Consider the following 26,956-nt stretch of genomic DNA (forward strand, 5'->3'; position numbering starts at 1 on the left):
ATTATCCCACAAAACTGATTTATAAACTCTTCCTGAGTTAATATTCCTGCTGTGTTGTTTAGGAATAAATATGAACATGTTTTCTTTGCATTATTAATATTCAAGGTCTGAAAAGACTTGATATTTTTTGTTATTTTGACTAGTTGTCATTTTCAGCCAATAAAAGCTCTAAATGACAATATTTTTATTGCAATTTGGGGAGAAATGTTGTTGGTAGTTGATAGAATAAAACATTTTTTTATTTTTTTTTATTTTACTCAAACACATACCTATAAATAGTAAAACCAGAGAAACTGATCATTTTGGGAGTGGTCTCTTTAATTTATTCCATAGCTTGTATACATAGGATGGAGAACGGTATGCGTGTGCTTTACCTGCATCCGCAGCCCGATGCGTGAGGCCATAGCTGGGGGGCGAGGGGGCAGGGGAGGGCGAGCCGACGTCAGTGCACCGCAGTCCAGCCCGAGAGGTAGAGGAAGCTGTGGAGAAAGAGAAAAGGGTGGTGGGGGGAGAGAGAGAGAGAGTGAGTTAAGCAAGAGGAAGAAGAAAACAAAAAGGGAGATCGAAACTGAACTCACACCGCTTATCAAGAATGGACGCAGTGTAAAAACCTGTACCTCTTTATACACATGCCCGGTTCAGTTTTTTAGTCACTCATGGGTGCATTAGTGACAAGGAAATACATGTGTGAGGGGAAGGGGAAGTGTGTAGTGTAGTGATACACTTGTTTAAACATGTTTACAAAGCTGTGTCGTGGTGGTTGGCTGCTGCTGACGTTCAGTTTGTCTTTGTTTGTGTTTAGTTGAATAGTAGTCTGATGGTTGCTTCTCCTGATCCAAGATAACAGTTGTAAAAAGAAGAATAGACGTATCTATCTAACAAGTCAAGATCAAATAAATACCTTCATGGCCATGTTATTGGATCAAATAGTAAATCCACTGTCGAGAAAACGGCTCCTAACACCACAATAACTTGTCGTCTGTGTAAAACTGTGGCGTTGTCGTGTGTGTGTATCTTTGCTGGAGCTAGACTAACAGTTTCCACCTGTCAACTCTGGTGCCATTCATCTCTTCTCACAGGTATGAGACGGAGACATTTATCTTGATGCACCACTGGGCAAGCTGGATTCACCACCTGTCTCCTCACTCATACGCTGCTGCTGCTGCTGCTGCTGCTGCTGCTGCCTCAGAGGCTCCATGTCACCTTTCTCTCACAGACCAGCTGTCAGACTGCTAATTCTATTTACCTAGTGTGTTTGCCTTGGAGCATTCGCTTGCTACAGTGTCTTTTTTGTTTGCATGGTCGCTACAAATAACTGCATCTAGAATAGATCAGGCTGCAGTGTATTCACGATGTCTGCCGCCTTGTTGCGAAAACACATTCGAAAACAGGCCGTTATGTTTCTAGGCAATAGGTTGCAAAATGTTCAGACACTTCAAAACAAGCCAAACTCCTGCATAAAACTGCATAAAATACATTCTACACTTATTAAAATCATGTTATCAAGTAATACCGCATAATACCTGTTAAAGGAATAAGTGAATGAAAGTCATTCTGTCTCAATTGCCTGTGTGTAAATCACAGTGACAGACACACAGCATGTAATTTAGTTTTGTCTCCTAATATGACTGACAGTGCCAAGTGCGGCCCGGGGCCTTGTTGTGTAAACACAAACAGCAACAGCAGCACCTCCAGAGTAGACAAACATCTGTATCATCCTGCTCAGAATCAAACACGGGGGGTGTCAATGATGTCAGCAGTAATAATCTCTTCTGTTTCTCCATAGAGAAGGAGAAAATGAGGAAGCCTTTGCGGACGGTGGACGGGTCATGTGGGAAGTCATGTGGTCTTGTTGTTTTTGGGTGATCATGTGAGCAGAACGACTGTGTGGGGGGAACACCCATCACTCCAATACGATATCTCCTCCTCTCTCGTCTCACTCCGGTCACAACCATGCGGCTCAGTGGGGACTCCCGCTGAGGCCGTGAGAAGTTCCCCATCTGCAATGACTTGCATTCATTCCCTGCATGACTGAGCTCGTCCGGACCCACAAAAGGTGAGACCAGGAAACCCAACCTATACTGTGGTGGCCCTGTTTCCACTCCAGTCTGATGTCTCTCTCTCTCTCTCTGCTGATTGTGATTTGTGGCGAGATGAGACACAGAGCAGCAGTGACAGAGACATCAGTCAGAATCAGATTCCTCCAGTCTCTCATCAGAAACACTGTCTGTATATGGTCATAAAGAGAGAAAGACACAGAGAGAAAGACAGAGAGGGAGAGAAAAGCTCATTGTGTGTGAGGTACAATAAGAAGGGCAGCTCCTATTGAGAAGGACTGAAGCCGCCTGTTGTCCGAAGTGTACATTTCAGCGCCCGAGGGGGCACACACTGCCCGCTTTGTGCCCATTGGATGGCCCACATGAAAAACACACACCCATGCAGAGATACACATTGAAACACACACATTCCAACACAAACATGTACCACCACTTGGCCTCAGAGGAAGGCCGACTCCACACCAACATCCTCCGACCGAAAACAAAAAATTAAATTCTACTATCATAAGAGAGACACAGAGATGCTATAAAGAACTGGACAGCTAATTTTCCTCTTCTTTTTATTTATATTTATAATCATGGCCTTATTTCATATTAAAGTAATATGTTTTTAATCTTCTAAATTGTATGGAACTACAGATGTATGACATGAATCACAATGTAAGGGGGGGCTGAACTTGATAAGCTTTGCTTCCTTCAGCCCCTTCTCAAACTTGCACAGTATCATTATTGTTTTGGTTTCTTTTTGTTTTGTTTTTTTACATATACTGTTTGTCTTTTGATGTGCTTGTTTGAGACAAATAAAAATCAAATCAAAAATCAAAATCAAAAGACATAGAAAGACACAGCGGTGCAACTCTCTGCAGCAGCTGCTAACATCTGGAGCTTTGGAGGTCGTGCCCCCGCTGTAGTAGCAAGTAGCAAGTGTGTCCCTCAAGGTGCCCAATATTTACACAGACAAACAAGTGTGTGGTGTGCACGCACATACACACAGTGGTGGAATGCTGCACGGTGTATTTATAGAGTCTGACAAATGGGGTGATTACATCTGCAAAGTCAATCGGCAAGGTAGGAATGCCAGCCAGGGAAGGACGTGTGCGCTATGCTTGGAGAGTCTAAGGATAGACCTGTACGCTGTACAGAGTGTAAAGTCCTCTGAGGGAGAGTATTTTGGTTATATATGTAATAATAACACTGACGTCATGTCCACCAGATAGAATATAGCCTACCACATTCAGTTCCACCGCACGGGTCCGCACTTTCTTTCTTTTTTTTTTTACATAAGGTTTCATATGAGAAACCCGCTAACATAAACATGCTAATCTCATGCTAAACTACTGGTTTACAGCTTAAAATGTTACATAGAGTCAAGTTACAAAACTTCACTCCAACTAATTCATGGCTGCTCCTCCATAACAACAACAACACACAATATTTAGTTTCAAAACTGATAAAAACAAAACTGAAACAAGGGCGCTATATCTAAAGAGCAATGGATATAAGTCTACAGAGACTTTCCACCAGTTTCAATTGAAAATGTATGAAAATCATCTTCAAAATGTTTATACTTATTAAAAAATAAGATACACAATTTTGACCAGATTCATTTACATTTTTTCGGGATACCCAAAGAACCAATAAAGACATTAAAAAAGAACTATATAATCCTAAAACGCTGCAGAAAGAAAGTGCTCATGACTCCACATGTGATGACAGCAATGTTTACATAACACCATGCATATGTGTGTATCATGTAGCCTGTAGCTGTGACTAACCCATGACACATAATATGTATGTTATAACACATGCAAACAAGCCGGTGCAATATCACTTCCTGATATCGTATGGTGACACACGGCTACCAGGCAGCATGATCTCCCACACGACGGGGCCTTCCCATCGCCGCGCATCCACTGGGGTAAAGCAGGCATCTGTGACGCAGTAGGAGCACACAGCGAAGCATTGTGTCCCCAACGCCGTGATGTCACAGCCCCCTTCACTTCAAACACTGACAGCCGGTGGGAGGATGCAGAGCGGAGGAAGCCGGGGTCAGAGGTCGACTCTGGATTGTGCCACAGATTAGTCACAAAGTTACGTGCCAGTTACATGCACACGATACACAAAGTGTGCTGTGCAATACATTAAAAAGGACAATGTGCACAATGTGATGACACCTATTGTTCGATCCATGTGCAAAGTGCAACACATAAACATTCACAAACATGAACACACACACACAAGTACACACACACTTGGGGGCAGTGTGGGGCCATGGCACCTGCTCAGGGACATGGTGTTAATTTGTGGGATATGTATTTTTAGACGTGACTCTGCAATGCCAAGGGAGGCCTTTTTGGCAGCCAACGGTTAAATGTGTGCATATACACGCAGAGACACATGAAACCTGCAACAAAAAATGCGTGTGTGCATTCATGCACACAGCTGCATAATAAAATTTCAAAGAGAACTTCCACACGTGTTTTCAACCAAACTAAAAGGGACGAATGCAAAATCCAAAAGAAATTTTTATGTCTGTATTAAGATCAAAGCAGTTCTGCACAGAGAGAGAGAGAGAGAGAGAGAATAAAAAATCCTTCAAGGTCATGGAAATGCCTTAAAACAACACACACGAGTTTAACCTGTCATGTGCCGACATTAGACATATTGAGTCATTCCTGGTAAAAGTTTTAAACTATGAAACAACTTGTTAATATAAAAAAAAGGCTCCAAATGTGACACTGCACCGTGCACTTCACCAGGCTTCCCATCACTGCACTGAAACATGCGCACTTGCACAAACACACACCCTTTCCGCATTAAGCTATCTGTCTGCCTGCTCTAATGACTAAAATAAACCCCCCCTGCTCTCTGTTCTCCTTTTCAGGAACACCCTGTTCCCCTGAGCCGTGGTGTGTGTGTTTTTTTGTTTTGTTTATATACATATGTGTGCGTGTGTGTGTGAGAAAGAGAGAGCGTGTGAGTGTGTATGTGTGTATGTATCTGTGTGTGTTTGTGGGTAGGTGGGGGTGGGAGGGTGTCATGCATATATAAAAGGGTGAGTTTGCATATGTATTGCCGCTCCACAGCGTCTGTTGGCTTTAGAGAAGACTGTTTCAGGACATGCACACACAGACCTAATAGTATCAATATTCCCAAGCCACAGCAAGCGCACACATAGACACTCAACGGGAAACGCTGGTAGGATTATGTGTCGGGGCTGGCATGGCAAGTATGGGGTCCTTAGCCCTTCCTCTTTGGTCTCACACACACACAAACAGCTGTATCCCTTAGTGACAGAACACGCCGAACTCTTCTGCGTGGACATGCAGACAGACAGACTGGCAGACGAACGGATGGCAGGATCATGTTCAAACACTTAGGCTTGGTATTCTGTTGGGTCGATTGCTGCTTCAGATATAAAAACCTTCTGTTACCACCTCACATCTGTACTAATTACAACAGATACGAAGTATTTCGTTACGGCATACAGAGAGTTGTGCATGGGCTCCAGAGTGGATGAGGTCATTTTTAGGGGATCTAGAAATAATATTCTATTTCTATATAAGTCAGGATTGCCTTCTGCTGCTGCTACTGCTGCTGCTGCTGTGTTAAAGGGATAGTTCAACATTTTGGCAAATTGGCCCATTGCTATAATCGCTATAGTCATAGCAGTAGGTTCGTTACCTTTAATTGTCGGTGCAAGCTATTTTTAGAACAGCGGAGCAGAGCCGCGAGCTGCTCAGAGCTACGCTACAGAGGCTCATGGGATTTCTTGGTTTCCCTCATCAAATACACAATCCAACAACTCCAAAACGCTCTGGTGGACAAGTTGTGACCTGCACATTCACCACGCTATGAGATAATAACAGAACGTTACGAGACAGAGTTGTTTTCAAGGTATACGCAGAGACTGCTTGCGGGAAAACTGTCCCTGAAGGCAACACGCATCAGCGGTTTTGCATTAATTTACCTCTAAAACAACTCTGTCTGGTAACGTTGCGTTATCTCATAGCGTGGTCAATGTGCAGGTCACAACTTGTCCACCAGAGCGTTTTGGAGTTGTTGGATTGTGTATTTGATGAGTTTGATGAGGGAAACCAAGAAATCCCATTAGCCTCCGTAGCGTAGCTCTGAGCAGCTGGCGGCTCTGCTCCGCTGTTCTAAAAATAGCTTGCACCGACAAATAAAGGTAATGAACCTACTCCTAAAACTATAGGGATTATGGCAATGGGCCAGTTTGCCAAAATGTTGAACTATCCCTTTAGAGCAGAGCAGCTCCACAGGCAGTGAATGAGTGGAGAGGATTTCACCAGCAACAACAACATACAAAAACATGTACATGCACAACACAGACAGCTATACGGGCACATGTGCAGTTACCTGTTTGAGAAGAAAAGAGGAAATCACAAATAGGAATACACTCTGCTGACGGTGCTGACTACATGTCTGGAGGCTGGACAGAGTGGGTGGCAATCTGCACACAGGGAGCTGATGACGGAGCAGAGTGGGATGAAGGAAGGCGATGAAGGTGCAAAAAGACAAAAACAAAAGACAGACAGAAAAAGATGATTGGTTATAAAACGTGGAAGAAAAAAAACAGATGGGATGAACAGCTGTAACATAAAATATGAATGTGGTAGCTAGCTGTAGGAACAGTGGAGGGTTGACCAGGGGCGAAGCAGCAGGTGTGCTGCACTGAAGAACTTATAAAAGAGAAGAATTTCCGCGGCGGAAGCAAAGGGAAGCAACAGAGCATGGTAAGATGCACCGAGGGAGGATATTCTTCTTCTCAGCTGCTCTGTCACTCTATTCTATGAGATGCATTTCATTTGCTTCTTGACTGAGTTTTTGTTTTTTGTCATACAGTAAGTTCCTGCAGCTCATCCTCGGCCATCGTGGTGTCAAGTTTGCTATCAGGGGTTTTTTCACACTCTCACATCTTGTTTTAAATGAGTTGGAGGTTCAGGAGCGGAGCTGTGCACACATCCTCATCCTCATCCTCTTCCTTTTGTTTCATTTTTTAAATTTGAAATCTTATTACGGTTGAGTGCAAGAGTTGGACGTATGACAACTTTTTGTTAAATAATCAGCGTCAGACGTGGCATTAATTACCATCGCTGAGTATTTCTGCACAATGACCAACTTTGTGAAGGTCATGTGAATGAATCACTGCAACTCATCAACACTATGTGTGAATCACAAAGCCTGTCACCTTCTAAACACGGTCTATTTATAGCCGACTAAGAGGGGACCCTTGCACAGGGTTGAGTCGGTCCACTCAGACCCGCTTCACAGATCACAGAGACGATTGTGATGTTACAGAGAAAAGGATGACAACAGGTTTTATCGGCGCAAACACACACTTCCAGCCGTATCTAATCAAAAAAAAGTACCAACGCAACGAGATGCAGGACAAGACAATAGACCCACATCATCAATAACTACCACAATGCATCACTTCCCCTTTCCTTCCATCAGTTTTCACAACTCCTCGTTTTGTCAAGGGTGAAGCAACTTCCTCCGCAGGCAACCCAGGGAAAGAACAAAAGCTGTTTGTCATACCACAGCCTCCAGCGCTGAGGCGGCTTCGGGCATAAATATTTGCTTGTTTTGATATCGACGGACATTTACCCACGAGCAAAAGCTTGGAAAATTACAAGAAAAACAAAGTAAATGTTGTCTAACGTGAAATCAGTGAGGTATTTCCCGTCTAACCAACCCATGTGGTAACAGTAACACACACATACAATATATACACAGTCATACACAAAACATGTAGCACCACCAACACCTGCACATGGAGATATCCATGATCAGATCTTACAACACAGGACTAGTCAGCCTGTTATAGTGCATGAATATTAGAGCAGAGTATCTCTCCACATGAACCACACTTTACTATTTTGGTTCCATTTGGCACACAAACAAACTCTTGTAATTCACGAAGCTACTTTCATTGTCTCCCCCAGCAGACTGCCCACACAATCAGTACCATCTCGGTGCCGCCACATAGCTGCACATAACCAATCATGCATTGCTAAACGATGCAGTAATGACTCGAGATCCAATTTCTGCTTTTGAAAGGTCAAACTGTAAAAATACGAATAAATCTCTTTACTTGTTGACAGCAATTCAACCCAATGCTTGTTCTGCTGCTGCTGCTGCCGCGTCTATTTACTGTTAGACAATAAAAAACACTTTGCAGCAGAATAAACATTAATAATTTCAGTTTTTAACATCACATCTACATAAACAAGTGTCAGACGGTGACACTGATGCATACAGGACGGTATGTATATGAACTTTTTTTTTTCTTACCAGCAACTCTCCAACTATCCCAAAGACAACATAGTGTATCCAGGGAGATATCTGCTCCTCCACCACGTGTTAATACACACTCTCACTGACAGAGACGGAGCAGCCTCTGCACACATATACCGGTTCACTGGTCGTGCCGCCACTCCTCCCTCCACCAGCTGAGTTACAGTAAACGGAGTGACATTCACTATTAGTCACCACCTTCCTGCCTCGCTCAAACTACCAGCTCAGCTTCCTATTCCTCCTCCTCCTCCTCCTCCTCCTCCTCCTCTTCCCTTAAATTAGCCTGAATGCCGTACTCTGGGGCAACAACAAGGAGAGCCCTGTGTCCAGCAAGCTCCTCTCTCTCTCTCTCTCTCTCTCTCTTTCCCTTTCTCTCTCTCTGTCTCTTTCTCTCTAATGGAGGACTCCTCCTTCAGTCCAGTCTCCTTCCTTAAAGCAATGCACAACATTTGCATACAGCAACACCTATGTTATGTACGTGCATTAACACACACACAAAGCCTGGGGGCAATTCCTTATTTTGGCCAGATCGTGTTGTTGTGTTTTTTTTCCAGACTTAAGCAGCAGTGAATCAGCAAATTTACTTCTTTCATTCTCCACCCACACACTGACACCCACACAACCACCCACACGCTGCAGTTGAGCTCATAGGACTTGTTATTACAATACCAGGATTAATTGGTACTTTCTTGATGTTGAGTGGATAATATTACTTTTTGAAGAAAAAAAAAATTACATTTATTTTAATATATAACATACACGTATAGATATATGTTATATATTAAAATATATATATTAAAGTAAATCAAAAAGTAAGGAGTAGTAAAAAATAAAATTTAAAAAAGTAAATATTCATCATATTCATTGTCTTATATTATCAATAATCTGTATCGATTTAGTGTTGTTGGTTTTGTTTTGTTAGTTGTCCAACACTTGCCTTATCATAATGATAGAAAAGGGTCATTGCATAACATAACATTATCATTTCCTGCAAGTTTTGGTCACTGTATTGTTGTGAAATAAATTTAAGGGCATAGAGCTCCACCCAAAAAAAACAACACAAAAACAAAATGCAATCTAAAGAATGTCGCCAAGTGAACCAGTTCTCTTCTAAACTGACTGAAATTTATCTAGATGATGTTGAATCACTATTTCAGGGCAATTTTAAAATAATATATAATACCGTTACAGTTCAGTAATATAATAGAAGTAGAAATAGAAAATACATATCACATCCAACCAAACTCGCATTATGACACAATAAAAGCTATTAAAAGACAATGAGCACTAGGTGAGGGCTGATGATGACATCGTTCAATGAAATGAACCCACAGGTGAATGATCACACCCGTATGCAGGCCATGCGGGGGGCTTCTTTCCATCAGGTTGTGTTGCACCGTATGTAAATACTTTTAATTCTCACTGATGAGAAAGAAAAATCCTGAGCTGTCAGTTCCACTGTTTTTAACTGAAGTGGATCTGTATGATGATGGTATGTTTACTTCGCGGTGACTGGCTGTTGTGCACAACAACCCTGTGACAAACTGGTGAGTTCAGATCAAAATAAAACTTCCTCTGAAAACAAGTGCTGAAAGATGTGTTTACAAGAAACAGAAGTCACATTGTGAATCCATTCCCTCGCTCCTCTTCTCTTCCCTCCTCCACGCCCGCACGCTCACGTTAATGTGGGTAAATGTAAAAAAAAAAACAAAAAAAACGCTCACAAGTGCAGATGAGCGTATCAAACCGACACAGAAACATGAAACAGAAAGACAATAGACAGACAAACAAGAAAAGAAACATCAGTAAGTCGGACTAAGTATTGACTGACAGGACATTTAAAGGAGCCTCCTAGTGGTCATCACGTGTATAATAGAAACATGTTGACACTTCCAAACCCTAACCCTAACCCATATGGAAACCAAACTGTACAAGGACAGGTCCAGAATAAGTGGTTGTTTTCTAAAAAACACTTGCTTATTGTCTGTCATACCTCTCTGTAAGGCTACAGGACTTCTACTGTTGCTCAACTCATTAACCTAGAATATATTGGGACCAGCTTTGAAATCAATCACCAAATCAATCTGGATTCGCCCAGGGTCGTCACACAAACACTATTTCCCCACAAACATAGGCTGCTGTAAAGGCCACATGCAGAATTTCCATTGTGTTTGACAGATACTCTGGGGGGGGGGGGGGGGGGGGGGTGTTTGGAGCGTTGCCATGTTAATAAAAACTTGGCCTCGGGCCTCGTATGTAACCGGACTATAAATACTGCTCCGTCCGTTACTCCTCCTCCTTACATGCCCCCCCTTTTCATCCGTATCTGCCAATGTAGAAACACAAACATTGGTATCAAAGTGCCACTCGGCCAGTTGTGCCTATCACTACGAGAGGAGAGCACATAGGCTAGCATGGTTCAGCAGCAGCACCCAACTGACAAGCATCCCTTGTTTGTACACAAAGCCTTCAGCAGAGGGCCCGCTCCAGTTCTCATAGTGCCCGCAGTGTATTTACTGGGTTATTTTGGTCCAGGGGCAGGACCCCTCCAGGCCCTCGGCTCATTGGCTGAGAAAGCCGCGTTCCTGACGGCTCCGGCCAATGGCGAGGCATCTGTGTAGGAGGGCAAATCATTGACCAAGACAGTCTTGTACTCCTTTGACAATGGCCTATGGGGGAAGCTGGACCAAAACACTCACATGCACAGGCACACATTTCGTCCGCACACACACACACACACACACACACACACACGGATACACAAACCCAAGACCCCTGTCTCGGTGTCCGGCGGGCAAGATTCCCATCGTTTACTCCATCTGTCACCATGGTTGCGAGAGGGCCGCAAACAAATACTATATAAATAGAACATCATTGTGGCTCTATAGAAAGTGTCAAAGGACGGCGTTGATATGTGAGTGAAGTCTGACCCAGCTATGTTAACCTTAGGCTATCTGTGAGTTAAGTAGGACAAACAGTGCTGTCACTATAGCAGACAAGTTATTGTCAAGGCTGCACATGATCCGTCTGCTAGCAAACACATGATTTTAACACACAACTTCTTACATTTTGCATTGTGTGATATACAGTATAAAAGCTGCTGATATGTCAGATTTATCAGCTTCACATGGAAGCAATCAATGTAATCAATGGAAATATTATAGATGCACTGTAGATCATTTTGCACACATCATCCTCTACATCAAGCTTAGATATTTAAAGATATTAAAATAAGGTTTTATAAATCTAATCAATCCCGAGACTTGCTTTTTTCAACATCTGCTCACGTCCTACTAAAATAAAATCTATGCTCATGAAAAAACCATTTCCTTATGGTATAAGTATTACATCATACGACCTGAGGTGACCCCTGATGTCGTGCATCGCTCCTTCATAACTTTGCAAACTTTGCACAAATAAATGTAGATGATTTACAAACTCAAAAAATACACTCGGATCTATCTAGTGTCTATGTTTCTGCTGTGGCTGGATGTCCCGGAGATCGTACTTCAGTTTAAAGCGTATAAATGATCTGTTATTAATACTACTGAGTAAACATACTTTAGGATCTGTGAGTGTGTGTGTGTGTGTGTGTGTGACAGAGAGAGAGAGAGTCACAGATTGATGAACTAACCAGACGCACAGCATTTTCTTTTTACGTGGTTGAAAGTCATCATGTACGGGCTGATGGAATGGAAGGTATTTGAGTTGATGAGTTGGGTGATAAGACACACACACACATACACACACACACACACACACACTCACACGCGCACACACACACACACACACACACACAGTACACATACTCATACAAAATGTATTTCACTGCAGACATTGCACACTAAAAAACCTGATGGTTTACAAAACTTTCCACTCTCTCTAAACTCTTCTTTCTCCATCCTTCATCCTCACTGTGTGGACAAGTTGAAAACTAGTTCTGATTAACAACGAAGAGCGTGGCTGACTCTGACCTCTCCAGACTTTGAGAGGGAGAAGAGACAAAAAAAAACCAACAGAGTGAAGAGAGAGAGAGAGAGGACAGGAACAATGGAAAACATGAGGAGAGTTCAAGGAGGGGTCGAGGGTGTGATAATCAATTAGATAAGCTTAAAGATGAACTTCCTGTCTGTAAGCGTGTGAGTAAGTGCATGTGCATGGGTTGGAGATCAGCATCCACCTCCTTTTTATTTGATTCCCTGACCAAATATAGGGAGCTTTTGATTAAACAGTGCAGACAAAGGAATGCTGTGTGTCTATAAACAGACTCACACATCCAACCTTATACAGCGCATCACCGGCTTTCTACCACAAATGATTCCGCCACGGACCGAGAGACCGACGCCAACAAAGAGGAGGAAGAAATGATCTGTTTAAAATGTACATAAACTGGAGCCGTGCACAGAGTCGCTGCTTAAATAGCTGAGCTTTTCTGTAAATTACTGATGCAAACAGATAAGAGCTGTTTAAAGAGAGAAGATATCTGCTAATGACTGAAGGAGCATCCGTCCAACTCTTCAGCTATCAAACAGGTTTAAAGTGATAATCTCCGCTAAGACGATTTCCCCTGCTGATATAATGATGTTCAGCACTGATGAAGGCCAAATTAATACTTTCCCTATTTCAGCAAATATTAAATCTGAGCAAGTAGCCAAAAGTCACCGTGCCAGTGAATACAAAAGGTTTTTATAACAACTGCAACAAGTGCAAAAGGTTAAATTCCTCTTTATGATTTAATGGCAGTTGGCAAACAGGTTTCCGTCAACTGCCAAAAAACATCTTTGACTGAGGGTCATAAATGCGTCTTAGTAACAAAGAGCTGCTGCTCTGGTGGGACCCTGAAATACAGTGAGGTTTAGTCATCCTCTCACAGAGACACCTGTGCAGTGTAACAAAAAAAATACTGACAAAAAAGGAGATTGAAGGGCTCAGAGAGTCGGATTCATAAAAAAAATATGAATAATCTGTGCACTTTGATGATGTTAGAGGCTGACAAGGTGAAAATCAAAATGTTTTCACAAGGGTCCGTTTCCACCAGTGTGGACCTGGAGCTGAAAAGACATTTTAAAATGAAAGTATTCTGGGTTGCTTGGTACAAAGGACAAAATCATTTTCCAATTTCTACACATTAGATTGGAAAAGAAAGACAGGAGCAGGTTCAGGACTTGATGGTAAAAGAGAAAACTGTTCCACAGTCTGTGTGTCTGATGATCCTCAGAATATATGATATATAGAAATATAGAGAAAACTTTAAGCGATGTCGTACATGAGAGAAATATGAAACAAAGCTATTAAGACCTTGATAATCAAATGGAAAGTCATTACAGCCAAGTTTCATCAAGATAAGTGGAAGGAAATATTGCACTTCTGAATGATCAAAAGGAAACACGAAGGTCAATCTGATCTAATATGGAGCCATGTGTGATGTCACAGGAGCTTTTTACCTGAGGATGATACAAAACCTGTCCATTTCAACCGATAAAAGGTGAAAACTAAGTCCAAGGCCTCCAGAATTAATATCAACAATATACTGGAGAACATGAGTTAGAGATGGTTTGACTAATCGGAGATGAATAAATGCGGCACGTGTCTTGTCATGAGTCATCAGTGGACATGTCCTCTAAGACTGAAACTGAGCTGCCACAGTCACAACATTTAAAGTGGTGTGGTGTTTACTGTGGTATTTCTATTTCTAAGAAGCATCACTTGAGGTGACAGAGCAACATCTCTGGAGCTGCAGACAATTAGGACCACGACTAGACTAGAAACAAAACCCCTGCTGCAGTTCAAACTAATAAAAACAAACTGTCCGGACGTAACAACAACAACAACAACAACAAGAGGGCAGCTGCAGCGCGTGCTTCACAGACGCAGCTGAGACGACGCCGTTCGTACAGAGAAGACAGACAGAAAGAGAGAGAGAGAGAGAGAGAGAGACTGCGTTAGACCATCACTACTGTCTGTCGGTCAAAAGAGGATATGAAACAGAGGAATGGAGATAAGATGAGGAAGTGGAGTCACACATTCAGCACATGCCCTGAAACGTCCCGCCCACACTCACCTCTGATAGATCATGGGTCATGTTGTCACACAGCACATGCCGAGCTGTCACTCCTGTGGATTTCTAGAAAAAGTCCAAATGACAAACTTTTTTTTTCTTTTTTTTTTATTGCTTTGGTGCTTTGATTGACTTCTTTCTCTTTAGGGAAACCCAGTGAACCACTGAGACAGTTCCTCATACACATATTTTACTGGTCTAGTCACGACATGGCAGGACAGCTATCCAGGTCATAGGAGATGTGTCCATATGGCAAACGGACGAGTCGACGCTGTGTTTACACACTCCTGATGCTCTTTCACACTAGAGTACATCCATTGGGCCTTTGCCAGTGTTGCCTGTGTGTTACTGTGTGTGTGTGTGTGTGTGTGTCCCTCTGTTGCTTCTGTTTACCTTAAGAAAATTAACCCTATGGCCAAACACTTGCAAACGACCATGAATCCAATGAGGCTGAAAATATAACCCACACAACACTTTTCCATATACACAGCACACAGGAAGCACTGCATGAGCTAATCCGTGGATATTTCCGACAAGTTGATCACAACACAAGCCAGAAGAGGAGAGGAGAGGAGAGGAGAGGAGATATGCTCCAATGCAACAGGTAGTTTGGTAATTAGATCTAGGATCTTCATTAGAAGAGTTTGTCAAAGTGGTCTTTGAGGTTTTTTGGCGTGAGGAACCCGACTCTGTTTTCCTCTGGCGGCCTCAGCAGCAGCAGCAGCAGGTTACAGCTGTGCTGTTGGAGCAATCACTCTGTCAGGAGAAAATGCTGCTCTGAATACTGGCTGCTGACCTCTGACCTTGCTGACAGTGACCTCACAGCTCAGTGTGTTTACTGACCCCTGACCTTTCCTGCTGTGTTGCACTCTCTAACCCCACCGACGCCTCCATGTGCATCTGTCCTGTTCTCAACAATACACACACACACTTATTCTGGTGTGTAAAGTGCAGGTGTCAGTCTACACATGCAGCTACACTTACACACTGGGTTATTATTATTATATAGAAATGGTGTCTTATCACTACATTTTACTTACTATATTCATATATTTATCAATACGACCTCTTTGACTTTGGAGTTTTTCAGTTCAGAGACGTTATTAGGAAAAATATAGACAAATCATAGAAATTACAAGACAATAACCACATTAAACTGGTTTGTTTACTCTCCCAGATCATCATGGAAGAATGATAAATCATCATCCGTAACCATCATATTACAATTATGCAACAATACTGTCTGGAAAAATAGTCCTAAAATAACTTGGCTGAACACACCCACTGATTGTGACATACAGTATGTTCGTGGAAATCTAAACTACTAAACAACTCTACTACTATACTATCTAATGTGTGAAAGGATTTCTTGAAAAAAAAAGGGGTATTGACAACATAATTTTGCTTCTTTCTGCCCACTTTCATTCAGGAGTTGCATTATTGTTATTTTTTGAGTTGTTGTTTTTTTCTTTTTTCGATGAATGAAACAAATAATAAACTAAACTAAACCTAACATACTGTTTCTATACACAACAGGTGTGTGAAACACATTACTACAAAGGTATTTCAACCCATTGTCATTCAAATTGTTAATTTTTTTTTTTTTTTGCTGATTGTGTCAATATTGTTCTGTTTGTCTTGTGGTTTCCAGGATTGCAGTTCCCTAAAAAAAAATCCACCTCCCATGATCTATTTCATAAAATATACACAGAGCTTATCAGAAATATAAGCTGAAGTGTTGATTTCCTATTCCTGCTAACTCACTCCGTGGGATGTCATCATGATGTTTTATAACACAACAACAGTCACACCGGATTAGTGCTACTGGTAATATCTGACGGGGAATTTCTTAGAAGCGCACTAAGAATGAAAGCAGACGGCCCGGGTCATGAACGTAAGCAGAACGTAAGCAGAGCACTGGAAACAAGAAAAAAAAAAGATGCACTTTTCAGTCACAAGTTCAGACTTACTGAGAGACCTTTCTGATCTGACCTTTAACCCTTTATTGTGTTCTGTTGAGAAAGGTATAGTCGATCACAGAGACGGACGAGGCCGTAGTGGGGGAGGGGGTCAGGTGTCAAGGAACAGGGTCTAATGTCAAATGGACAGTTAGAAACATTGTAGGTCAGCCAACAGGCCAACAAGTAGATTAGTAGATGAGGGGAACTTTTAGTTTGACCATTATTAGAGCAAAAGAGCAAAATAAATAAATAAAAGAAAATCCTGTTTTGATGCTCACTGCCATCCTCAGCACCAATCTCGTAAAAATAAAAATCAATTCAAATATATAAAATGTGACTTTAGAAAGCCACAAAACGTGAAGACCACACCACATGTAAATGGTAATTATTAGAATGACTCTGCATTAACTGGACCTAAACATGCATGCTTGCTCACTAATAATAAACTTGCGGTATATAAATAAATCTCAGTCTGCAGAGAGGGGGCCAAAGGGGAAATAAATGGTAAGAGGCGGTGCCGTCATTATTTTGGTGTTGGCACCATGCAGGACCTTCAAGGAAAGTTCTTGAATAAGCAGCAGCAGCAGCAGCAGAGCGTTCCCTCTGTGTGATCCGTCCTGTTTGCAGCAGCAGCTTATACATGAGAGCATGTTCACCCACCCACCCCACTACCCCACCCCCCTGGGGCTGAGGTGTTGTTACTGATACCAGCCTGCTGGGCTACTGTGTATATATGGCAAAGAGGGGCAGCTCCGAGCAGAGAGAGGCTAACAGAGATGACTGCAAAAGGGGGAAAGTGATGCATTATGGTCTAACTCAGTGGGGTCCTAATGCAGCAGCAGCAGCAGCAGTGACCCTGTCTGAAAGGCAAACAGCAGAATGACAGAGCTGCTGTAAAATCTACTGTGTGATCCATTTAGACTGAAGACTGTAAACTATAAATGACCTGAACATAATGCATATGGAAATGTATTGAATGCAGCAGAGTTCCTCTATTCAGATCAATAATGACTTATCAATGGGGCACTGTGATTTGTGATGCTTATTGCAGCCTTAATGTAGTAAAGTGTAGAAATAAAACTTGGCATTAAGTTCTCACAGCTATTTAAAAATGATTTGGCAACATTTCACTTAAAAGAGCAGGACGCTTCAATCTTTAATTTCCCTAAGGACAAATAATAAAGTGGCTGTAATTCACTCTAAAAGCTCCGTAAATCACACAACTTTGCGCGTAAAGGGGCGAAAACGCACTTTAAATCCGACACTCGCAGTGTTTTCCAGAGGTGTTGGTGTTTTAACAGGAGCCACATGTCAGTGGCGCTGCTGGTGAAATATCACTTACCCGCTCTGAAGGTCAGACAGTACGAAGGAAAGAGTTGGCTTCAGTAAAAGTGCGTGTCCACTTCTCTGTGCATGCCCTGATAACACACCGAGTCTATCAGTCTCTGCCACAGAAAGAGAAGGAGAAGGAGTAGAAAAAAGTCGTGTGTAAACGGAAAAAACCCCCAATAAGTCAGTTTTCGGTTTCTCTGTATTTCCACAGAGCCGCTGCAGCGCGTGCAACCGCTGGAGCCTCGGAGGCTAATTTGTTTTCGTTTCGTCCGTCGGGGATGTTGTCACAACCCGGAGAAGCGTCTGCGGTCACCTGTGCCACCGCCAATGGCGAAGCGCAGAAATTGGTTTGTGGGAAATGTAGTTTTCTCACATCCTCCACTGGCTCTGAGTTATTTTGAGGCGATGACGTGACGCCTGTTGACAGCAAAAAGCTGGGGGGAGAGTTTGAAGAGTCTCCTCTAACTTTACCCAAAAATACCTCCAGGATAAACAGCAGCACTTCATTTATAATCTGTATTTTCTTCTTTCAGTCTGTTTCTATCCATTTGAGAAAAAAAGTCTCAATTTAATTGGATTACTCTGCTTTGTTATTCTGCACTAAATGTGATCCAGTGAATAATCCCTGCGACCAGTTAGTTTACTTTACAACCTGGGGATCTGGGATTTATTTATGAGGTCATAGTCTGTGCAGTTTTAGTTCAGATTTCATCACAGTCCACATCCTGTTGATCCAGCTTTATTTCCTAAATTCTCATCTCTGCCAGTTTAGTGGTGAAGTAAAGTGCTACTTAACATGACTGCTGTCTGGATTTCAGCACCAATGTCTCATTTATAGGTTGTGAATTTGAACACACATGTAGAGAGATTGTATTGTATTGGAGCCTACACATTGAAACTTACCACTGATATTGCATGGATGACTTCAGGGTTGTTCAGAGGTAGTACCAGGTATGACCACAAGTGGGAGGGAAAAACTACTTTGCACATGAACATTTCATAAAAGAGAGAAGAGCGAAGTCGTTCATCATGGGCAGTTTCAGTTTTTATTTCAGTGCAGTACGTTTTGTCAACCAGAGGAACCTCTCATCTGATCAAACCCAGACCACCCACTAACACAATCACCTGCTGCAAACCTAAACATCCACCTGTCCTCTGCTATGGGCTTCTGACATTAGCTATGGGCTAGTGTAAACAGTTTGCAGCTAATCTAATGATTTCCTTCACAATATATATATATATATATAGCATAAGTGCAAATCAATCAAAGAGAAATGATTTTCAATTGATCCCTAAATCATTGTAAGTGAAAGTTGTCGTTCCCTCCGTAGCACTCGATCAAGTATGTGACTTCACTTACATTCAAAATGCACAAGACAGACCACTGAGAACATGAGACTGAGGTTATAGAGATGGCAGTCATGGGCGTGGCTCATGTAATTAGCAAAGAGACAATCAAGATGTTTTGTTTTTTTTTAGCCATGAAACACTTAGAAAGAAAAGAAAACACTGCTCAAATCAGCAGATGAGAGGATGACATCAAGTAAATCAGCTCTTTGGCCCCTTTTAGAGTAGAGCAGTGTTATTAATATTCACATAATACTACATGATGAGGCTGCCTTGAATTAAATACATCCAAAGAAAACGTATGATTAAAAAACAAACCAAAAAAAATCTATGTTGGTGCAACATTGTCAAAATTAAAATCAGAATATTTCATAACTTTCAAATTTCAAGTGAACATCAGAGACTGAGAGGGAAGTAAAAATGTTCCACCCTGTTGATCCAAGAGTTCTCTTCTTAAAAACAAAGTATGCCCCACACACACACACTCTCACACACACACACACAGGTTTAACAGGCAACTCTTTGTTGTCTGTGTTGAAGGGTGATGGACTTTAAATCTTTTATGCAACCAGTTGAACCAAATACCCAATCCTGTCTGCCATGTTTTTTTTAGGAGTGGGTAATATGTCTATTAATCATGTATTTCATTCTATTTTCTACACTGTGAAACACTTTTGTGTAATTTTAACAACATGAAGTTCAATATCAATCTGATGAATCTCATCTGAAAACCAAATTTTCTTCCTGGTTTGTGCATGATAATATGCTTCCCTAAATCTGATGTTTTTTGATTTTTTTTAAATGCCAACACGATTTTTAGATGATGATGATCTTCTCGTTATGATGAAATGTATTTCTTTCCCATGATACCCAGCCCTACTTCTCCATGTTTGTCAGAGAGACTCAGGAAGTGGTGTGGCGCTGAGGAGTGTTCAAAGAGAAGAGGAACTGCCACTGTCACCATGTTTCAACAGAATAACACCAAGACTTCTGTTTCGGTGGGACTGATGCAATTAACAGCACGGGGGGGGCAACAAAGTCCTACGCTAAGGAGGGTACGTAGGGGTACTGTGGATGCCACCAGTCCATGAGCCTCACACTGTGCACTGGATCCAAAACCACCTGGGTCCCGCCCTGATCCGCCCTCTTCTTCCCCCGCTGGAGCGGCGGCGAGTCCTGGAAGACCAGACGAACTCGATGGTGGCGCATGTCTGTGCTGACGTTGATTGTGAACTATGAGACGGACGGACAGAGACAAGAACAAAGTGGATTAGGAGAGGAGTTAAGGAGCTGGTAGTTGTGCAAATTCATTATTTCATTAGTTTGTAAGATAAACCTGTCTATTGGTCAGACACAATTCAAACACATTACTTTGCATGTCCCAAACAAACATTAGGAGAAGTGATCCTGGATGTCCTTTAACATTATTCACTTCAGACTTCCCTCGTCTGTATTTATCGTGTATTCACTGACTTTTTATGGGGCTGTGATGAAGACCCAGAAACTCTAGAGACTGTTGCTAATAATAAACAGCAACTAACCCCGCTCCCTAGGACTCACTCACCCTAACTAGACTTCTTAAAGTGTTTATATTTAGAGCTTGTCCCAGTGCTCTTGCTAGTCAACACTTCACCAATCTATCATATTTCAAGAAAAAGACCTGACACAGACCCCTAAAAGCAAGTTTTACCAAACAATGCAAAAAAAAAAACTCAAGTATTAGAATAAGGAATTAATGATCAGGTAACATTAGAGTCCCAGTCTGATGTTTGATCAAAACACAGCAGATATAGATCTGATCTGCTAATAGTCCCTAAACTTTTTTTTTTATTGCTACTAACAATAGACTTCATTCTTTTTTACTCTCAACAGTTTGTACATCCCCTCATATCAAGTGAAGCCCCGTCTAATCTTCAGCTGTGGTGACTGACAGCAGATTTGGACACTACATCATGGAATAAAACAAAAACAATCTACACAGTTTTTCTTATTTCGGCACTAAACAGATACTTCCACTCAGTAAACTGTAGTACATAACTATCGAAACCTAAATAAACACCAGGGAAGTACCCACCAGGGTCAGTGTCATGCCCATGACCACTGGGGTGAAGATGAAGTTGAGTGTGGTGACCTGAAGCACGTAGCAGTCAGAGTCTGGGTTGGTGTGGACATCTTCGTATTGTCTGGGCAAACACAAGGACTTGGCACAACCATTTTTACTGTGTCCCTGCTGCAGTGGAGTAAAACAGAGAGACAGACACAAAATGAACGACAGCAGGAGCCACAGTCGGCTGTTACCGATTGATATGAAGCTAATGTTTGGGAAGGAAATGTTAAGGCTCTTACCTGTTTTACAAACTTGAAGTTGAATTCCCACAATACCTCTGGTCGAGTCCCTGACACCTGTTTTGTCCAGAACAGTAAACACTGCAACAGGAAAAATTAAGTGTATAACACAGCGGCTTCTATTGTGAAAGGCTGGGAGATGGATTTCATTCTTATATAAATATGATATTCATGCAAATGCAAAATGAAGAATTGAGAAATCTATTGTCTGTTTAAAGTGCAGCGGGCAAGATGCCGTATGTCTGCTTGATACTTTACCTTGGAGTTGAGTAAGGTCGTGGGTGTGGATTCTGGCAGGGCAGGAATTTTTGAGACGCGCAAGCTGAACGGCTCATACAAATGGAAAAGGGAGCGAATGACACGGGCCCGTAGACAGCGCATCATGTGAATACAGTCAGGCTGGAGACGAAACGGCAGATCGGCATCAATCTTGTAATGTCTTCAAAAAACAGAGACACAGAAGTTGAGAGGGAAAGAAAACATGTTAATTATATGTCAATTAACGTCATTACTTGACCCACATTCTGTCTTTTCCATTTTTATCATCTACCTGTAAGGTAAATTTGGTCAAAACACTGAGTAAGATAAAACCATAGACTGCATAGAGACTCAGGTTTTAGTTTCATGTGCACTTTCACTGCTACTCTTGTCTTCTGAGTGAATCAGCAGATTAGCTTTGGAACTGAATAGATTAATCAACAAATTGCCTTCAATCCACCACTGAAAATGACTTAAGTATGCGCAATTGATGAATAAATAAAATCGCCTCACCTTCTGTAGAGCCTGGACCAAAAAGCTGCGGTGCAAGTGACTGTCCAGGCATTCCTACAGATTAGGGCAAATCTGCAAACATCCTCTGGCCGAATATAGGAGGAGAGCACTAACCAAATGTCCACTGGATACTCCCCCCCATCGCTGCTCTCACTGCACTCTGTAAGGTCAACGTACAAACATCACATTGAATAATAATAATAATAATAATAACCAGGAAATCCTGTGCATTCAACTTATTGAGCCATTTATGAACCAAAAAGAAAGTTCCAAATACCCTTTCTCCTCTTATTTTTCTTCTTGCGGGCCACTTTAGTTTCATTTTCTCCATCCTCCTCGGGCTCCAGGTCATCACTGCTCTCCAAAGCGTCTGACTGGACACTCACTGCAGACGAGAGGACTTCCTCTACAGCACCCTGAGATGCTTCCAGCCCGCACAGTAATTTTACTGGAGGATTAAAAAAACAAAAAAACACATTCATATTTTATAGCCTGTTCAGCACCTGACTCACTACTCACTTAGTTAGACACACAATCGTGCACTATCTATTTACCTTCTTTAGCTACTGCATTTGCAACAGCCTTTTTCACCCTCCCTGACTTCACAACGGCTGGGTCGGCATCAGCATAATCAGCAACGGTCACTGCGGAAATAACATTAACAATAAAATACATTTTCTCATTATTATACTGTTCAGCTGTCATAATCCTTTAATATATTCCAGCAAAGCCACATATGACCTATGACCGCTACTTATTGTACAGTGACACATTCAACCTGCTACATGACTTTAGCAGTGCGCTAATAGTCTTATATAATATAGTGATACTAAAGACAAACGTTAAAAGAGCTCACTTGTAGTATAATGCAGTAAATGCAATGATAAAGTATTAAAAACTGTTAAATAAAGGTGAACTATTTCAAGTTTAGTCTCGCCAGGTGTGGAGTGCCAACAGTGGGCGAGTTAGTTAGCTTGTAGCCGGAAGCTAACGTTAAGTTACCTGATTCCGAACAAACGTCTCCAGCCTTAAATTTCAGCCGTTTTCGGTTCCCTTTCTTGGGCATGTCGACACCAATGATCTGCGAACGCTTAACGGGGCTGTGAGTCCTGCCATGGCTCTATGGCAAGCCGAGGTAGATAGAAAGAAAGAAAAATGAGAGAGAAATTGAAAAATGTTCCGCCAGGATCTTCAGCCATCATGGAATGACGTGACGTCGGAAATCACGCGAGAGTATCGTTGCCGCCGCTCGGTCTTGTTGCTTTACTGACATCTGCAGGTAGGCGCGAGCATTACAACGATTTCTCCAGTGTAGAAAATTGAGCTTTGATGCATTTTTGTTTTAATTTTAGGCAAATTTTACAACTTTCCAGAATACTTTGCACACTCTTCCTGAGATTTAGCTATTCACAATTAATTGTACACATTTTATATTATATTAGTGCTTTTTATTCATTTGACAGTGCCATGGCGGTGCTATCTTCTAAATGTTGCTGACCAGACATTATTGCTTGATCAGCACAGTTTTATATACGTTTATTATCCATATATATTTTTGTAGTATTTACTCACATTGAGTATGACTGGATTAAGTTATCGGCCTATTCCTCAAAGTTTCCAAGGGGAGGGCAGACATAATGATATGCAATAGCCTATAATATGAAAATAAAGAGCAGACATTATTAAAAAAAAAAAAAAAAAGTGTTCTCTAGTGAAGACTTTAGCTGGACATCAATTTCTCTTCCTTTTTTTTAACACGACATCTTATCCTGTTTGGATTGTTTCTCATTAATTGTCTGAAAGAGGTGTAGTGTTATGATGATTTGTGTCCAGTAAAAACGTAATTAAGACATCAGCAACAACAGAGATTAATCATGTGTTCACTGAAACAGTTCCTGCAGCACCTGCTGCCCATTAACTTGGTCAATACCTTCTTTTTACAGTCTATGGTCAATACTTTGATTAAAATTGTATTTAAAACTGATATTATTTATGTGAACTTTTGCAAACTTAAACCACGACATATATTATTTAGACCTGATTTAAATAGCTAATGGCTGATTTTTTTCAATTTTTTAATTTTATGTATTTATTTACTGAAAGTTTATTTATGACCTGTTTCACCTGTTGTGGTGGGGGCGTTAATTAGTGACGCACCCCCAGGTATTGCAGCGCATGTTGCAGCTAGGTGTCCTGTTCCCTCAAAATGGAAATGGTAGGACATACGACGTAACTCGCTTTGCTATTTGAAGCTAATGGGCTCTTGAAGTTACTAGTTCCCATGCATATGGCCTATACACATGTGTTAAAGTGTTTTAAATGTCTGTGACGATCGTAGCGGTCTAATTAGCATGTGTTTGTTTTGCATAGGGAGAGCGTGTTCAGCGACTGTGTGTCGAGGGAGTGTGTACCCCCTCGACCGTGGGTGGGCACTAGGTATGTTGGTAAATTTGTTCTCTGTGTTTAAAATGTATCACTGAACTGTGGATTTAATTGAAACTCCAATCTCATCATGTCTACATAAGCATTTGTTATTATTATCTGAGTATTATGTTTTAAATGTTATTGTAGGCCTAATTAATGAGATAAACAGAAAAAGGCCATACAAAGCATTGCTGATGCTGAAAGTGTGTATCTTATTGTGTGCAGAATGAAATCCTGAGATCTTCAAGTTGCTGTTTCCTGTGCGACTATGAGTGATCATCACCATCGGTTGAAGCCATGTTCCCACTCAACAGGCGTGTCTGTCAGAAAAGTGAGTGAAAGTAGGCTACAGATTATCTTTTCCACTCATCAGGGCGCTAATGCACACATTTAAAGTCAATCAGCGAGCCAGGTAGTCTCAAGAAGAACCATCTGTCAGAGAGAGGAGATAGTGGCAGAAATCATTACCACGGACAATGTTATCAGCCCCTGAGAATCATAATGCTAAAAAGGTCCTATGTGCAGTGACCTATGTAATCATCTTGTGAAAAGTGCTTCAGGCCACCACAGCAACACAGAGTGACTGTTAACAACATTGCTGCCGAGACCTTGAAAACTCTGTGGCAGAATATTTCAACCCACCGCAGGGCAAACTGCTAAAGTAAAAATTAGTTTTTGGGAGAAATCTGATGTAGTTCAACGAAGACCAAAGAAAACACAGAGGTGATGCTTGTACCTCCTCTGGCCATGAAAAATCCTACTTCCTAACAATTAAGCATCTGCAATCAGCACAGCGACTCTCTGATTCCCTCCCACTTTAGAGATGTGCCAGAGGCAATGTCAGGAGAAATCAGGTTATTCTTGATTGTAACCAGAGTTCCCATTAAACTATTTAAAGTCTGAGTCTGAGAACAGATCCAGTTTTGTCAAATATCTCATGACCACTGTGCTTTTTCAGTCATCCCCGTCTTACAACCCAAAATATTGATTTCCTCTGAAAAGAAACCCCACAACATAAAAATGTCCGTGTACATCAAGACCTTCAGATCAATAAGAAGAACAAGAGCTCCTCTTATTGTTATTATCCCAACCTAAAACTGTCTCCTGCCAGTGCATTGTAATTTGACCTTAACACACAAAATCCTCCTCATGTCCATAACCTACACACCTAATATATCCTAATTATAACCCTGTCTTTAATCAAAAAGAAAAATATGTCACATTAACTGCAATCTTGTCAAATATTGTTGTCATTGTCTAATAAATACACAACACAATTTTGTCTGGGGCACTCCCATTCTTAGGAAGGACATCAAGAAGAGTAAGAAATGTTAAATAAATAGAATAAAACAGGACAAAGTAGAATAGACAGATAATAGTGCACAGTAGGTAAATATTGCACAGAGGTTTGACAGTCAGAAAAGATAAAGGCCCCATGGCATGAAAAATGTGATTTTGGTTATTTTTTCGTGCTTGGGGAGGTCTCTGGGCCACGTATACACTGCCCCATGCATCAAACTGGTCATAAACGGAGAAACGCACACCGCCCATTTGTAGGAACATTCTCTTTAAGACGAGTGGATAGCACTTCCTCCTTTCTGTGATGTCACACACAAGGTAACTCCGCCAGTTGTTTTTTTTTTTTTCAATTTTTATGAATGCAGCTTAGGTTTCAGTTACTTGCCTGTGATTGGCCCGACCACATGCCACTCAAAAACAGTGAGCCAATCAGAGGAGAGGTTCTCATTCTCTCTTCTGATTGGCCAAATGACCTGTGCCTGCTAGAGCTCCAGAAAGAGGCAACAGAAAAGGGCCGTATAAACGATATTAAGCAGATCACAGGCACTCAAAACCAATGATACATCTTGTTAGGGATATCAGCAGGTAAATAAACCCAGAGAAAAGTGCACAGCATGGGGCCTTTAAAACACAACAGCAACGGCTTTTGCTCAGTCACAAGCAGAATCTGTAAATGGTTTGTATTATAATACAAATATGAACTAAAGTGATAATCTATGTTGTATTGTCAACAATTAGAGATGAATATGAGGGTACAGAAGAGAAAGCTTTAACTGGTCATGAGTATAAAATCTCTCATTTTATAGAATTATAACACATGTAATACAGCAACACTTACTACAGTCCATAGTCATAAATCCTGAGCAGGCTGAAGAGGAGGTAGTTTTACCAAAAAATAAAACAGATCCTCCCCAGACGAGGTCAGAGGTCAGAATACAGAGGTTGTTTTGCAGCACTGTTTCAGTGAATCTCTATTAACCACTAGATGGCAACAAAGAATCATCGCTGTTTTATTCCTGGGAGCTTCTATTCACACCTTA

The 26,956-nt window shown here is 41.5% G+C and overlaps 2 protein-coding genes across 11 annotated transcripts in view; both read right to left on the minus strand.

Annotated features, from left to right (window-relative positions):
- tfeb (transcription factor EB) overlaps positions 1-18,029 on the minus strand; it is a 32,938-nt gene extending 14,909 nt beyond the window's left edge. For 2 of the 10 annotated variants that reach the window (XM_085775845.1, XM_085775839.1), the window contains exons 1-3: positions 8,376-8,459; positions 6,438-6,531; positions 375-479 (exon numbers count right to left, since the gene is read on the minus strand). In XM_085775845.1, the coding sequence (XP_085631971.1) occupies positions 375-404 (30 nt within the window). In that variant the 5' untranslated portion in view covers positions 405-479; positions 6,438-6,531; positions 8,376-8,459. Of the gene's footprint in view, positions 1-374; positions 480-6,437; positions 6,546-8,375; positions 8,460-17,739 lie in introns of those variants that run through there. The other 8 variants (XM_085775842.1, XM_085775835.1, XM_085775843.1 and 5 more) reach the window with 7 other exon arrangements.
- A 727-nt stretch (positions 18,030-18,756) lies between these two features.
- tmem183a (transmembrane protein 183A) lies at positions 18,757-23,400 on the minus strand. Its single transcript, XM_085775846.1, has 8 exons — positions 23,196-23,400; positions 22,748-22,837; positions 22,471-22,641; positions 22,194-22,353; positions 21,681-21,861; positions 21,423-21,503; positions 21,151-21,306; positions 18,757-20,309 (listed from the first exon to the last, which is right to left on the minus strand). Exons 1-8 carry the CDS (start codon positions 23,257-23,259, stop codon positions 20,118-20,120), a joined length of 1,095 nt encoding a protein of 364 aa, XP_085631972.1. The 5' UTR covers positions 23,260-23,400; the 3' UTR covers positions 18,757-20,117.
- Between the last annotated feature and the right edge of the window lie 3,556 nt (positions 23,401-26,956).

Source organism: Trachurus japonicus, chromosome 5 (genome assembly GCF_045865225.1).
Source record: "Trachurus japonicus isolate A0001 chromosome 5, Traja_1.0".
Taxonomy (NCBI): domain Eukaryota; kingdom Metazoa; phylum Chordata; class Actinopteri; order Carangiformes; family Carangidae; genus Trachurus; species Trachurus japonicus.

Excerpts from the sequence above, each read along its gene's own strand:
- tmem183a (XM_085775846.1), bottom strand. The coding sequence starts at position 23,259 with ATGCCCAAGAAAGGGAACCGAAAACGGCTGAAATTTAAGGCTGGAGAC. Across the intron at positions 22,642-22,747 it reads AAATGCAGTAGCTAAAGAAG|TAAAATTACTGTGCGGGCTG; the intron begins GTAAATAGATAG and ends TTAATCCTCCAG. Across the intron at positions 21,504-21,680 it reads CGACCTTACTCAACTCCAAG|TGTTTACTGTTCTGGACAAA; the intron begins GTAAAGTATCAA and ends TTCCTGTTGCAG.